Source organism: Lepidochelys kempii, chromosome 11 (assembly GCF_965140285.1).
Source record: "Lepidochelys kempii isolate rLepKem1 chromosome 11, rLepKem1.hap1, whole genome shotgun sequence".
NCBI classification, from domain to species: Eukaryota; Metazoa; Chordata; order Testudines; family Cheloniidae; genus Lepidochelys; species Lepidochelys kempii.
Genome location: NC_136390.1, coordinates 62,148,995 through 62,162,394, shown reverse-complemented (window position 1 = coordinate 62,162,394; position 13,400 = coordinate 62,148,995). Strand labels below are relative to the sequence as shown.

The following is a 13,400-nucleotide window of genomic DNA, read 5'->3' as shown; positions in this document are numbered from 1 at the left end:
ACTATGGCAGAAGTGTCACACAGTACCCTGGCCAGTCATGAAACTGGTTTTCAAAGCTTCTCTAATGTGCAGTGCTTCCTGCTGTGCTCTTCTAACAGCCCTGGTGTCTGGCTGCACGTATTCAGCGGCCAGGCAATTTGCTTCATCCTCCCACCCCGCCATAAACATCCCCTCACAGAGACTGTGGAGCAAACAGCAAGCAGCAATAACAATGGGAATATTGGTTTCGCTGATGTCTGAGCGAGTCAGTAAAGTGCACCAGCGACCCTTTAAAGGTCCAAATACACACTCTACCACCATTCTGCACTTGCTCAGCCTATAGTTGAACAGCTCCTTACTACTGTCCAGGGTGCTTGTGTAGGGCTTCATGAGCCAGGGCATTAAGGGGCAGGCTGGGTCCCCAAGGATAACTATAGGCATTTCAACATCCCCAAGTTATTTTCTGATCTGGGAAGTAAATCCCTTCCTGCAGCCGTTTAAACACACCAGAGTTCCTGAAGACGTGAGCATCATGAACCTTTCCCAGCCATCCCACGTTGTTGTTGGTGAAACGTCCCTTGTGATCCACCAGTGCTTGCACCACCATTGAAAAGTACCCCTTGCAGTTTTAGAGAAATCTGTGTTCATGTCCTCATCACCGCACTTCCGTCGCCTCCTTGCCTGGTTTTTCAGGTGCTGGTTCTGCATAAACTGCATGATAATGCGCGAGGGGTTTACAATGGTCATAACTGCTGCGGTGAGCTGAATGGGCTCCAAGCTTGCTGTGCTATGGCGTCTGCTCAGGCAATCCAGGGAAAAGGGTGCAAAATGATTGTCTGCCATTGCTCTGATGGAGGGAGGGGCGACTGACAACACGGCTTACAGGGATTTTAAATCAACAAAGGGGGTGGCTTTGCATCAAGGAGAAAGAGAATGGCCCCCTCAAGGATAGAACTCAGAACCCTGGGTTTAGCATGCTGTTGATTTCACACAGGGAGGGAAGAAGGGAGGAGAAAATGAATACAAAACTAATGTGGTCTACTTCTTGTTTTGATCCACTTCATCTATCTTTATACATCTTGCTGGCCGCAGACGATGCAGTATGACTGCTGGCCATCATCATCTCCTGGGTGCTCGGCAGAAGACGGTGCAGTTGGATTGCCGGCAGGACTGAATCGCCATGAGACGAAACTTAAAAGGGAAATAACCTGGCTGAGTCACTCCCATGTTTGCTCAGGTGCCCCTGACCGACGTCACCGAGGTCGGCTAAAAGAGCACCCTGGAGTACGGCGACGACGGCTACCAGTCATACTGCACTGTCTGCTGCCAAAAGGCAATGAGCTGATGCTGTGTAGCAATGCAGTACCGCGTCTGCCAGCAACCACGAGACATACAGTGACGGTGAACTGAGCGGGCTCCATGCTCGCCATGGTATGGCATCTGCACGAGTAACCCAGGAAAAAAGGAATGAAACGATTGTCTGCCGTTGCTTTCATGGAGCGAGGGAGAGAAGGGGGGGGCCTGATGATATGTACCCAGAACCACCCACGACAATGTTTTTGCCCCATCAGGCATTGGGATTTCTACCCAGAATTCAAATGGGCGGGCGGAGACTGCGGGAACTGTGGGATAGCTACCCACAGTGCAATGCTCCAGAAGTTGACGGTTGCACTGTGAGCATTTGTGTGGCGACACACAATCGACTGTATAAAAACGCTTTCTACAAAACCGACTTCTATAAATTCGATCTAATTTCGTAGTGTCGACATGGCCTTAGAGTGTAACAGCAGTCAATGTACAGCAAGAAGAAATGATGAAATTTACTGGGTGTTTACCAAGAACTTATGAAGTCACTATCTAAGTAAGAAGTACTTACATAAGATGTGTGCATTGGAACAGCCTGAAACATCAATCTTCTGATTGTTTCTGAACAGAGAAAATGAAATCAGGTGCCTCCTGCCAGTTCTGTTTGTGTTTGTGCTCTGAGATACAGTTACCATAGAAACTAATTGTGGATATAATTTCACAAATTTGGCCCCACGTAGCGTATGAGTAGACCCCTGTGAAACCCTTTTTCATTTTATAGTTTTTCATTTCATTTGGGGGGAATTTTGTTTGACTTCGTTTTATCATGGGAGGCCCAGGTGGGGTGATCGGGAGGCCCTGCAGTTGCAGAATGAGCCTGCCTGACACTCACTGTGCAGTGGTGGCTCCTGTGCAGTGGTGCTGGGCCTGCCTCCCCGCTCTGGACGGTGTGACCTGGTGCATGGGATCACTGTATTGTGCTCAGGTTTGGCCTGGCAACGCTTCCATCCTGGTGGGTGGCTGGCGCAACCCAGAGTGGCAGTGTGACCCCGTGTACCAGGTCACAACACCTGGAGCAGAGCCCAGCCCCACCACACAGGAGCTGCTGCTGTGAGGTTAGTTTTTTGTTTTATTTCATGTTCTTTCACATTTGTGAAAAACCTGGGGGGTCTATGATGATTCTCTGCACCCCATGTAGAACTGTCCAATAAGCTCAAAGAGCAAACTCCGTGTCTTTAATTAAAGACTCAACCATCCCTTCTCATTTCCTTTTTCCCATTTGTCTACACATCAGTAAAGATGATATATTACTGAATCAAAAGTAAAATGGTTTCTGAAAGAAGATATTGACGTGATGAAAAGACAAAGGAAAAAGTTATTGCACTGGAAATGTCTGCCTCTTTAAATTGTTAGCTATGTTCTGGGAACAGTAACCATGGTTCTGTATCAGTCTCTATGCTCTTTGGGATTAGTTAGGCTAAAAATTTGTTTTAGAAGGACTAATTTATCAGATCAAGCACCAACTAGTAAGAACAAAGTTGATCTTCAAGTCCAAGCATTGGTACACTATAAGTTTTAAACACAGTATTTGTTTGCCTTAGTATTAACTATAAATAATTAACTGTATTAACTCAGAAAAAAGACCTAGCCATCACTGTGGAGAATTCACTATAGACCTCTGCTCAATTTATAGAAATGGTCAAAAAAAGCAACCAAAATATTAGAATGCAAAAGGAATAGGATAGAGAATTATGCAGAAACTTTTATAGTACAATTAAATAAATCAACGCTTGGCTTTAGCTGGAATACTGTGCTCACTTTCAATTATCCTATAGAATATAGTAGAAATGGTGAAAAATTACTGGAAGCATAGAATCATAGAAGATTAGGGTTGGAAGAGACCTCAGGAGGTCATCTAGTCCAACCCCCTGCTCAAAGCAGGACCAACACCAACTAAATCTTCCCAGTCAGGGCTTTGTCAAGCTGGGTCTTAAAAACCTCTAAGGATGGAGATTCCACCACATCCCTAGGTAACCCGTTCCAGTGCTTCACCACCCTCCTAGTGAAATAGTGTTTTCTAATATCCAACCTAGACCTCCCCCACTGCAACTTGAGACCATTGCTTCTTGTTCTGTCATCTGCCACCACGGAGAACAGCTGAGCTCCATCCTCTTTGGAACCCCCCTTCAGGTAGTTGAAGGTTGCTATCAAATCCCCCCTCACTCTTCTCTTCTGCAGACTAAACAAGCCCAGTTCCCTCAGCCTCTCCTCGTAAGTCATTTGCCCCAGCCGCCTAATCATTTTCGTTGCCCTCCACTGGACTCTCTCCAATTTGTCCACATCCCTCCTGTATTGGGGGGACCAAAACTGGACACAGTACTCCAGGTGTGGCCTCGCCAGTGCTGAACAGAGGGGAATAATCGCTTTCCCTCAATCTGCTGGCAATGCTCCTATTAATACAGCCCAATATGTTGTTGGCCTTCTTGGCAACAAGGGAACACTGTTGACTCATATCCAGCTTCTTGGCCACTGTAATCCCCAGGTCCCTTTCTGCAGAACTGCTGCTTAGCCAGTCGGTCCCCAGCCTGTAGCAGTGCATGGGATTCTTCTGTCCTAAGTCCAGGACTCTGCACTTGTCCTTGTTGATCCTCATCAGATTTCTTTTGGCCCAATCCTCCAATTTGTCTAGGTCACTCGGGACTCTATCCCTACCCTCCAGTGTATCTACTCCTCCCTGCAGTTTAGTGTCACCTGCGAACTTGCTGAGGGTGCAATCCATCCCATCATCCAGATCATTAATGAAGATGTTGGAAAAAAAAGGCCCCAGGACCAACCCCTGATTGCCACGAGTTTTCACAGATAATGGCCAGTGGCTCTGCAATCACATCAGCCAATTCCCTCAGCACCCTCGGATGCATTAGATCTGGACCTATGGATTTGTGCATGTCCAGCTTTTTTAAATAGTCCTTAACCTGTTCTTTCACCACTGAGGGCTGCTCACCTCCTCCCCATACTGTGCTGCCCAGGACAGCAGCGTGGGAGCTGACCTTGTCTGTGAAGACTGAGGCAAAAAAAAGCATTGAGTACTTTAGCTTTTTACACATCATCTGTCACTAGGTTGCCTCCCCCATTCATTCAGGGTCCCACACTTTCCCTGACCACCTTCTTGTTGCTAACATACCTGTAGAAACCCTTCTTGTTACCCTTCACATCCCTTGCTAGCTGCAACTCCAATTGTGCTTTGGCCTTCCTGATTACACCCCTGCATGCTCGAGCAATATTTTTATACTCCTCCCTAGTCATCTGACCAAATTTCCACTGCTTGGAAGCTTCCTTTCTGTGTTTAAGCTCACTGAAGATTTCACTGTTAAGCCAAGCTGGTTGCCTGCCATATTTGCTATTCTTTCTGCACATTGGGATGGTCTGTTCCTGCGCCCTCAATAAGGCTTCTTTAAAATACAGCCTATGAAGAAGCCTATGAAGAAGAATTGAAAAGATCAAGACTGTTTAAATTTAGAGAGAAGATGAACATTTGAGAGGACAGGATAAACAATTAATTGTATATAGGGCTGTCAAGTGATTAAAAAATTAATCATGATTAATCACACTGTTAATAATAGAATACCATTTATTTAAATATTTTTGGATGTTTTCTACATTTTCAAATATATTGATTTCAATTACAACACAGAATACAAAGTGTACAGTGCTCACTTTATATTTATTTTTTATTACAAGTATTTGCATTGTAAAAAAAACCAAAAGAAATTGTATTTTTCAATTCACCTAATACAAGTACTGTAGTGCAATCTCTTTATCATGAAAGTTGAACTTACAAATGTAGAATTATGTACAAAAAACTACATTAAAAATAAAACAATGTAAAATTTTAGCGCCTGCATGTCCACTCAGTCCTATTTCTTATTCAGCCAATCACTCAGACAAACAAGTTTGTTTACATTTGAAGGCGATAATGCTGCCCGCTTCTTGTTTACAATGTCATCTGAAAGTGAGATCAGGCATTTGCATGGCATTGTTGTAGCTGGTGTTGCAAGATATTCACATGCCAGATGCACTAAAGATTCATATGTCCCTTCATGCTTCAGCCACTATTCCAGGGGACGGGTGTCCATGCTGATGACGGGTTCTGCTCGATAACAATCCAAAGCAGTGTGGACCAACACACGTTCATTTTCATTATCTGAGTCAGATGCCACCAGCAGAAGGTTGATTTTCTTTTTTGGTGGTTCGGGTTCTGTAGTTTCTGCATCTGAGTGTCGCTCTTTTAAGACTTCTGAAAGCATGCTCCACACCTCGTCCCTCTCAGATTTTGGAAGGCACTTCAGATTCTTAAATCTTGGGTCAAGTGCTGTAGCTATCTTTAGAAATCTCACATTGGTACCTTCTTTGCGTTTGTCAAATCTGCGGTGAAAGTGTTGTTAAAATGAACAACATGTGCTGGGTCATCATCAAGACTGCTATAACATGAACTATATGGCAGAATGAGGGTAAAACAGAGCAGGGGCATACAATTCTCCTCCAAAGGAGTTCAGTCACAAATTTAATGAATGCATTTTTTTTTTTTTTAACACGAGCATCATCAGCATGGAAGCATATCCTCTGGAATGGTGGCTGAAGCATGAAGGGGCATATGAATGTTTAGCATATCTGGCACGTAAATACCTTGCAATGCCTGCTACAAAAGTGCCATGCAAATGCCCGTTCTCACTTTCTGGTGACATTCTAAATAAGAAGAGGGCAGCGTTATCTCCTGTAAATGTAAACAAACTTGTTTGTCTTAGTGATTGGCTGAACAAAAAGTAGGACTGAGTGGACTTGTAGGCTCTGAAGTTTTACATTGTTTTGTTTTTGACCACAGTTATGTAACAAAAACATTTCTACATTTGTAAGTTATACTTTCACTACAAAGAGGTTGCACTACAGTACTTGTATGAAGTGAACTGAAAAAAACTACTTATTTTATCATTGTTACTGTGCAAATATTTATAATGAAAAATAATATACACTTTGATTTCAATTACAACACAGAATACAATATATATGAAAATGTAGAAAAACATCCAAAATATTTAATACATTTCAATTGGTATTCTATTGTTTAACAGTGTAATTAAAACTGTGATTAATCGCTATTAATGTTTTTAATCACGATTAATATTTGAGTTAATTGCATAAGTTAACTGCGATTAATCGACAGCCCTAATTGTATACAATAGACAGATTAAGCATTTATTTATTCTCTCAAAATCCAAGAAGGGGCACTCAAGCACACTGACAGAGTAGCACATTTAAAACTGATATAAGGAAATACTTTTTTAAAACAATGAGCAATTAACTGGAGGTACTCATTGCCACAAAGATTTAATTGAGGCCAATAATTTAGTAGATTTTTTTAAAAAAAGGATTGGAATTTGTATGGATAATGAAAACATCTAGAGTTACAACAGTAAAGATAATAAAATCTCTAAAAGTCGGGAAAGGATATAAACCTTCATGCTTCCGGGCATCAGTCAATCTCTGAAGGGATTAGGAAGAAACCTCCCATATTAGTAGATTATACCATAATTTCTCACTTCAGAATTTCTTATACTTGTTTTTCTTAAGCATATGATAATTGCCACTGTTGGAGACAAGAAAACAGATTATATAGACCACTCCTCCGATCCTGTATAGCATCTCTATGTGTCTCTGCCATGTGCCAGGTAGACTTCTTTGCTGCATAATTAGTATTAATCTTGCTGTTCAAGCATTATTTCCCTCCATTAATAATTTCCAGTAGCAAACAGGGGTTTTGCTGTAAAAACAACTCAATTGCAGAAAAGGCATAGTGATTCCTCTGTACCTTTTAATATAAAAAAAAAATGCCAACATACTAGAGGAAAAGATTAAAACACAAGATGGAGATACTTAGACTTTTCACGGTTTTAAATTCACAAACTTTAGCATGAGATGAATACAGATAGAATAAGATACTGCTTTAGTAGAGCACAGAATTTTCCTAATTTCCATGGGCAGGTGGAATCTGAATTTGATCTGATGAAGAAAACTGAAGAGATCCATATTACATGTGCTATAATTCAATCCACAATGAGGAAGTAAGTGTAATGAAAGAAAAAGATGTGTAAATGTAAGTGTGACCGAGGTCCTAGTGGGCAGCCAGCTGTGGTCACTCAATTAGGGTAAACTGTAAACAATGGGGCAGCCAAACCCCAAAAAGCTGGTGGCTATTCCAACACTTAGATTCACCAAGCCAGCATAAAACAGCTTCTTTATTACCTTGCTGGTTACTCAGAAGTCCAAACAACACAGTTCCCTTAAAGTGATCCTGCCTCAGGCCTCAATCCAGGTACCCACATCGAATATGATGAAAATTTCTGTAAATCTTATTTCATCATATAAAAGAAAAGGTTCTACCAATCCCAAAGGATCAGACACATTAACTCCCAGGTTAACGAATGGTTCAGATCTTACCCAAATACACGCAACAGCCAATTCTTATTAACTAAAATCTAAAGGTTTATTTATAGAAAGAAAAAGAAAAGTTAAAATTGGTTAAAGGAATCAATTACATATAGTAATGGCAAAGTTCTTGGCTCAGGCTTGTAGCAGTGATGGAATACTCTGGAGTACATCCACAGCTTGGATGGGTCATTCAGTCCATTGTTCACAGCTTCAGTATGTAGTAAAATTCCTCCAGAGGTAAGAAGCAGGACTGAAGACAAAATGGAAAAGATGCAGCTGCCTTTTATAGTCTCTTGCCATGCGGCCTGTGCTTCCTTTGTTTCAAACACAAACTGCCCAGCACATGGCTTGGAAGCCTTAGAGTTCTCTTCAGAGGCATTTCCCTGCATGCCTTGCTGAGTCATAAGGTGTATCTGCCTTCTCTCAATGGGTCAGTTGTGTAGCTGATGGTCCTTAATAGGCCATCAAACAGGTTAGGCTGTGCTGATGCCAAACTGTCTAGAGGTGTCACCCAGAAGCATGGCACAAGTTTGAAATATGGACATACATACATATCTATAACTCATAACACAAGGGTGATACAAACATATAAACAGATTATCATATCTGGCAAATTATGACATCTTTGCAGATATCTTACATGACATATCTGGTTCATTACTTCATGGGCGTTACCCCAGAAGCAAACATTTGAAATCCAGATATAAAGCCAATACGTATAACTTTAAATACAAAAATGATACATGCATACAGATAGCATAATCATAACCAGCAAATCATAATCTTTTCATAGACATCTTACTCTACAACCTTTGAACAATGTTTGCTGCAAATATATAACAGTGGTTGCAACAATGATCTATATGGTCATATTTTAATCAGATAAGTCACACCCCCAACGCAAAATTGGTGCAGGAAGTGGTGGTTCAGACACTGCTGAATGCATCACAGGAATTTCCCACTCTTGGTTCTGTATTGCTACAGCTTCTAACCCAATATTAGAAGTATCAGTATATAACCAAAATGGTGTATTAAAATCATGTTTAACTATATTGTTGAATCCCTTTACAAACCCAAGGTAAAACTTGGTTAGACCGATAGTGGATTGGATCTACTCATGAAGCATAATTCTTGTATGTTTCATGTGATCTTGCCAAGAGCTAAAGAAAACAGCTAATTTTTTTATACAAGCTTTGGCAAATGTTTGGAACCCAATTAGCAACAACTCAATGGAGGTATTAACATTCTTCATAGTGCAGGAATCTTGGTATTTAGCCATGAAAGCAATATGGTAGTGTGCCTCAGTTTCCCTTCTCATACAGCACATTAGGTTTGCAACATCTTTTCTTCTGCGTACAATTCCAGATTAGTTACAGGCACTAACTGTAAAATATTAGTATCACAAGGTCTTTTAACATAAAGTGTGCTTTTATGTATTACTCTCAACATGTTCAAGGGTTTTTCCAAAAGATTAGGCACATTGTACATTTTTACAGTTCTTGGTATTAGCAACATATTAGTCAAAAAAGTTAATATTAGCATTAATATTAACATTAAATTAATTGCAGGGGTACATTTACATTTATTTTTGTCACGCCATGCCTTTGGCTCAATACCATTGTGGTTCTGGCATTTTAGGGTTAACCTGTGGCTTTCATTAGCGTGATAAACTTTTTCCCTTTCTTCCTGTTCTGCAGCATCAAAATCTGAGCTCTTTTGCTTAACAGAATTCATTGGCCAGCTGGGTGTGTCCTTTTTGCTAACAGCTACAGGCAGGTCTTTCTCCCCTCAGTCAGTCAGGTCATTTGCATCAACACAGACACTAGTTTGGTTACTAGTTTTCAGATCCTTATCTGTTACCAATTCCAAGGCTGGACTCTGTCTTAAAGAGATACCATCCATTTTCACTAGCATGTTAGGCTCAAGGCTCTTTTGTCCTTCTATGACCAACCTCTGCTTCCACATGGAATCAGATGTCAAGTTCACAAAGAGACTACAAGACATATCCCAAGTGTCTAGAGATGAGAGTTTACTTGCTATCCTCTGTATTCTTGAGAGATTAACTGCACAACTGTCCTCCTGCTCTGCAGAGTCAGCTGTCCAGTCTTCCCTCTGAACCTGAGATACAGACTGTTTACTCAAGAATCAACATGGAGACAGTCCTGTTCCAACACCACTGTCTTCCCAACAAGCTGGTTAAGCTTACAGGGCTGTTTAAACTCCCTAACAATTTTTATTCCATCTGAAATCTCCTCAAAGCTATCCACACTGGGGGCTAGTCTACACTGGCAACGCTAAAGCGCTGCCGGGGCTTGTGTGGTCGCCGCGCAACAGAAGGAGAGAACTCTCCCAGCACTCTAAAAAAACCCACCGCCACAAGGGGCGTAGCTACCAGCGCTGGGACACTGTCTACATTGGCGCTTTACAGCGCTGAAACTTGCTGCGCTCAGGGGTGTGTTTTTTCACACCCCTGAGTGAGAAAGTTGTAGTGCTGTAAATTGCCAGTGTAGACAAGCCCTGGGTCTTTCCAAAGCAAAGTCAGTGGATCTATACACCTCAGAAAGAGTCTGGCAGTTAGGAACTGAAACAAGCCTCTCAAACAAACTGTTGCTTTCTAAAACAAGAAAAGGAGGACTTGTGGCACCTTAGAGACTAACAAATTTGTTTGAGCATAAGCTTTCGTGAGCCACAGCCCACTTCACTGGATGCATTCTAGTTTCTTTATACAGTACAGTGATTCACCCTGAGTTAATCAAATCACTTCCACACCCATCAGTTGCAGCAAACTGCTTGCAAAAACTACCCTGAAGATTTTTCTTTTCAGGAATCTTTCTAAGCAACAACCCATTTTTCACAGAAATTCAGCCCTTACCCTTTTCACCTAGGGCCTGCTCGAAAGGAACATTTTCCTGAGCAACAACAGACACTTTCTGGGTTTTGCTTAAATCCAGAATCACCTCTGGCCCATCATGAGGCAAGCTGATAGACTCACTGCACAAAAAGTCAGAAGCACTTTCTTTCCCTCTGCCACACACAAGCATAGGAATCGTTCCCTCCTTGTTACAAGTCTACACCGTTAGTAAATCACCTTCATGCTCTCCTTGTGCCCTGGCTATGATATCAACCTGGTTAAACACAGTTGTCATACCTTTACCCAGCAACACACTAGCAACAGGCAAAATAGAAGCACCAGAATTGCTTGGTCTCTGGGAGCTATTTATGACCTTAACTGGACGCAACCTAGTTACAATGTCACCATCCCTAGCAGACACAAATTTAGGAACACTTCCTTTCTGGGCTTAAGTTGTATCCAGGACTAGCTTTGGGTCAGCTGATAAATTTTCAACCATCATAGGCTGACAGGCTTCTTCTGTCTGCTCTGCAAACAGAAAAGAGCTGGAGAAACATTCCCCTTTAACAGACAAACAGCTTGGGATATCCTTTCCTTTTTCTCAGGACACAGGGCTGTTCACGGACAATTGCTTGGAGATTGGGTAGCTCCCCCCCTCCTTTTGTTTTTAAAGACTAAATAACTTTATTGCCTGGTCAAGCCTCCCTCACCTTACAGTCATTGTTAAACAGGGACAACGTGGGACCCGGGGGGCACACCCCAGCCAGAGCCACCCCTGGGAACAGGGGCTGCAGAGCCCCCTAGCTCTTCCCTCTCTCTTGTCCCTGATCCAGTATTAATAATAACTTAAAATAAATTACAGTGAGCAGCAGATGCATGCAAGTCATTACCCCTAACAGACATAGGAACATTTCCTTCACTGTCACAATTCTCCACACTGGTAACAGGTAAGGTATAGGGATACTCATGTTCCACTAACCTTGCCTTCCCAAACTGCTGATTAGACAAAGCCATCAGCTCAGAAGGCAGCCTAGGCTCATCTAAATGTTCTTTGCCTTCCCCTCCCTTACCAGATAAACTGCTGTTTTCCACAAATACTGTCTTATTACAAAAAGAAAAGGAGTACTTGTGGCACCTTAGAGACTAACCAATTTATTTGAGCATAAGCTTTCGTGAGCTACAGCTCACTTCATCGGATGCATCCCAGGTTAACGAATGGTTCAGATTTTACTCAAATACACGCTACAGCCAATTCTTATTAACTAAAATCTAAAGGTTTATTTATAAAAAGAAAAGAAAAGAAAAGAAAAGAAAAGAAGGAAAGGTGAGAGTTAAAATTGGCTAAAGGACTCCATTACATACAGAAATGGCAAAGTTCTTGGATTAGTGATGGAATAAACTGCTGGCTTAGGTCAAGTCTCTAGAGTACATCCACAGCTTGGATGGGTCATTCAATCCATTGTTCACAGCTTCAGTTTGTAGCAAAGTTCCTCCAGAGGTAAGAAGCAGGATTGAATACAAAATGGAGAAGATGCAGCTGCCGTTTATAGTCTCTTGCCATGTGGCCTGTGCTTCCTTTGTTTCAAACACAAACTGCCCAGCATATGGCTTGGAAGCCTTAGAGTTCTCTTCAGAGGCATTTCCCTGCATGCCTTGCTGAGTCATAAGGTGCATCTGCCTTCTCTCAATGGGTCAGTTGTATAGCTGATGGTCCTTAATGGGCCAGCAAACAGGGTAGGCAGTGCTGATGCCAAACTGTCTAGAGGTGTCACCCAGAAGCATGGCACAAGTTTGAAATACAGACATACATACATATCTATAACTCATAATACAAGGGTGATACAAACATATAAACAGATTATCATATCTGGAAATTATGACATCTTTGCAGATATCTTACATGGCATATCTTGTTCATTATAAGGTGGATAGAAAGCTGGCTAGATTGTCGGGCTCAACGGGTAGTGATCAATGGCTCCATGTCCAGTTGGCAGCCAGTATCCAGTGGAGTGCCCCAAGGGTCGGTCCTGGGGCCGATTTTGTTCAATATCTTCATAAATGATCTGGAGGATGGTGTGGATTGCACCCTCAGCAAGTTTGCAGATGACACTAAACTGGGAGGAGAGGTAGATACGCTGGAGGGTAGGGATAGGCTACAGAGGGCCCTAGACAAATTGGAGGATTGGGTCAAAAGAAATCTGATGAGGTTCAACAAGGACAAGTGCAGAGTCCTGCACTTAGGATGGAAGAATCCAATGCACCGCTAGAGACTAGGGACCGAATGGCTCGGCAGCAGTTCTGCAGAAAAGGACCTAGGGGTTACAGTGGACGAGAAACTGGATATGAGTCAACAGTGTGCCCTTGTTGCCAAGGCGGCCAATGGCATTTTGGGATGTATATGTAGGGGCATAGCGAGCAGATCGAGGGACGTGATTGTTCCCCTCTATTCGACACTGGTGAGGCCTCATCTGGAGTACTGTGTCCAGTTTTGGGTCCCACACTACAAGGAGGATGTAGAAAAATTGGAAAGGGCAACAAAAATGATTAGGGGACTGGAACACATGAGTTATGAGGAGAGGCTGAGGGAACTGGGGATGTTTAGTCTGTGGAAGAGAAGAATGAGGGGGGATTTGATAGCTGCTTTCAACTACCTGAAAGGGGGTTCCAAAGAGGATGGCTCTAGACTGTTCTCAGTGGTAGCAGATGACAGAACAAGGAGTAATGGTCTCAAGTTGCAGTGGGGGAGATTTAGGTTGGATATTAGGAAAAACTTTTTCACTAG

At 42.3% G+C, this 13,400-nt stretch overlaps 1 protein-coding gene across 5 annotated transcripts in view; it reads right to left on the bottom strand.

The window, feature by feature from the left end:
- Nucleotides 1-13,400, bottom strand: part of PARD3B (par-3 family cell polarity regulator beta) — a 602,509-nt gene that overhangs the window by 41,231 nt on the left and 547,878 nt on the right. Inside the window, exon 22 of one of the 5 annotated variants that reach the window (XM_073306522.2) lies at nucleotides 7,842-9,150. The exons of 2 other annotated variants lie outside the window; for them this stretch is intronic. In XM_073306522.2, coding sequence (XP_073162623.1) covers nucleotides 9,094-9,150 — 57 coding nt within the window. In that variant the 3' untranslated portion in view covers nucleotides 7,842-9,093. 2 more of the 5 variants (XM_073306529.2, XM_073306524.2) reach the window with 2 other exon arrangements.